The sequence below is a fragment of the Ichthyophthirius multifiliis genome (genome assembly GCF_000220395.1).
Source record: "Ichthyophthirius multifiliis unplaced genomic scaffold scaff_1120509250394, whole genome shotgun sequence".
Classification (NCBI taxonomy): Eukaryota; Ciliophora; class Oligohymenophorea; order Hymenostomatida; genus Ichthyophthirius; species Ichthyophthirius multifiliis.
This window is the reverse complement of record NW_004086784.1, coordinates 3,913-6,761: the sequence shown is the minus strand read 5'-3', so window position 1 is coordinate 6,761 and position 2,849 is coordinate 3,913. Positions and strand designations below refer to the sequence as shown.

The 2,849-nt window shown below is 11.6% G+C and overlaps 1 protein-coding gene across 1 annotated transcript, besides 4 other annotated features; it reads right to left on the bottom strand. All coding sequences in view use genetic code 6, as the record gives it.

Annotated features, from left to right (window-relative positions):
- Nucleotides 1–38: 38 nt before the first annotated feature.
- Nucleotides 39–81: a microsatellite.
- A 34-nt stretch (nt 82–115) lies between these two features.
- Nucleotides 116–186: a microsatellite.
- Nucleotides 187–232: 46 nt separating this feature from the next.
- Nucleotides 233–292: a microsatellite.
- Nucleotides 235–293: a microsatellite.
- Nucleotides 294–846: 553 nt separating this feature from the next.
- IMG5_071070 (hypothetical protein) lies at nt 847–1,817 on the bottom strand (the record flags this gene model as incomplete). The annotated part of the gene is made up of 3 exons (XM_004036702.1): nt 847–979; nt 1,026–1,139; nt 1,400–1,817. Coding segments are annotated over 3 exons (665 nt in total), but the record flags the coding sequence as incomplete, so codon positions are not given.
- Between the last annotated feature and the right edge of the window lie 1,032 nt (nt 1,818–2,849).

Sequence of the window (2,849 nt, the reverse complement as noted above, 5' to 3'; positions counted from 1 at the left end):
ATATATATATATATAATTGTATTTAAATAATCTATTATTATATTATTTATACATATTAAAATATATTTTTATATATAAAATTTTATTATCTAATTTTTCTTTTATAACAATTTAATAAATTATTATATTAAATTTATGAATTTTTATAAATTAAATTCATATAATTAATTTATATTATTAAATTATTATTTTTTTTTTAATATATACTATTTAATATTTATATATATCAAATACTTTTATATTTATTTTATAACTTTTTTATATATTTATATATTCATTTTTTATTTTATTTTTTACATTAATATTATAAATATATAATATTTATTTTTTTAATTTATATTGTATTTAATAAAGAATTTATATTTATAATTATTTTTAATAATTAATTTTTTATATTTTAATTTTTACGTATTTATAATTTAATATAAATTTTTAAAAACATATATAATTTTTTCGATTTTTTATTAATAATTTATAAAATTTATTTTTATTTTATTAGAAAATATTTTTATAAAATTTATAAATTTTAACTTTTATTTTTAATTTATATATAAATATTTTGCAAATTTTTATATAATATTTTATTTATTTTCTGTTTTAAATATAAATACTAATATTTATTATATATTAATTATTAATTTTTTGTTTTTTTTATTTTTTATTTTTATTTCAATTATAATATTTTAATTCTTTAACTTTAGGATTAACACTGAACCAAAAGAGATCTATTTTAGATTTTTTTCTTTCCATAAACTACTCTTTTAATCTTTTAAATAATTTAAGCATACTTTTTTTTTATTTAATTAAGATAAAATTAATAATAGTTTTTTATTTATAAAAACGTACACAAATATATAATAAATCGATTAAGCAGATAATCCAATGCATAAAATTTTCAAAATAAAAGGAAAAAATTGAGATATTATACAATGATATACATATACTGGTACACATATACCTCTTGAAACTATATAAAATGCTTATTTTTTATTTTAAATAAACTTAAATCTAATTATTTATTTTACAAATAAAATGGTATTCTAAAAATTAATAAAGTTTTGTATGTTTTAATCCTAATTATTTAACAATAAGTCTAAAATTCATTGACCAATTAGTAACTTCAGCAAATATTAAAGCCCCTATATATATAAACAAATATATAAAAAATAATACTTAAATTTAATATATAATAATTTTTAAAAATAATATTTTATTATATTCTATTTTATTTATAATGAAGTTAAAATTTTTTAAAAAAATCAATAAAATATAATACAATTATAAGAAAAATTATCAATTTACTTTAATATAATTTTTTTTTTATGTGTGTTTTTTTTAATATAATAAAATTTATCTATTTGATTTTTTTTTTATTTTTAGATTATAAAATAAAATTTACAAAGTGATTCTGTTCCTCCATATTAGTAAACTATTGAAACCAAATAAGAAATTTGAACGACCACATGATGTATTAAAATTCCTTTATCATGAATATTATAATAAATCATGGCAAATGTATCGTAAAAAAAATACCCAGCTGATTATATAAAAATAAAATTTTAAAAATTAGTATTTTTTCCATCAAGTTAATCTTAATTATAAATTATGCTATATAAACTTAAATAAAATGCAGTTAATCCATGAGCCACTGAAATTATTCTATTTTTTATATCATATTCACTTTTTTTTGGTAAATGACTTAAATTTAAAGATTAATTAGCTATTATATATAATCCAGTCCAAAAAATAATACTAAAAATATATAATTGTAATTGATCATATATAGAGAATATTAAATCAAGTTTAATGTTAATCATTTTAAATTGATTATTAAATATTTATTATTAATAGATTTTTTTTTTATAATATAATCAATTATTATATAACTTAAAATAATATAATGTATTAAAGTATTTAATATTTAGTTTTTAATAAGAAAAAATGTAAAAAATTATATTTATATCAATTGAATTTGTTATTTTTTTATATTTTTTTTTGAGCAATGATTTTTGTTTTAAATATATATTATTAATTATTTAATTTAAAAAGGAAATATTAAGAAAATTCTCACTTATATAAATTTATGTATTAAAATGTTTTTTAATTAAAATTTACAAAAGATTAAAAAAGTATTATTTTTATTTATTTTTTTATTTAAAATATCTTACTCAAGTGTTATTTTTTTTGATTTCTTATAATTCAGAATAAACACATTTTATTTTATTTTATTCTTTAATATAGTTAAATTAAAGTTATGTTAAAAATATAATTTAAAACATAAAATTAAAATAATTAAATAAATTTAACAAATAAAATAATATTTAATTGCTCTATAATTTTGAATTCATAGCATTTACAATAAAAAATAAAACAAAGATTAAAATAATATAAATTATATATACAATTGTTTAATTTTTTTTCAATATTATTTTTAATTAAATTTATATATATATATAATTATAAAAACATATTTTAACATTAATTTTTTATTAAATTTATTAAATAAATATTAGAAAATATATTTATAAATTACTCATTAATTTTAAATTTTAATATAATGTTTTACTTAGAATAATATTTCTTACAAATATTTTACATCATTTATTAAGTTAGAAAATTTGATTTATATAATTATTTATTATTACAAATACTATACTAAGAATTAAACTATTACTATTACAATCCTTATTATTTCACAAAACTAGATTTAAAAGTAGAATAGTTAGACAAACCTCTATTTAAATCTTAAAATTTAATTTAATTTTATAAACAGGCAAAGATTTATAATTCCTGTTACAGACTTTTATTTATTTAATTTACATTCCAATTCCAATTTTTTAATTAAAACT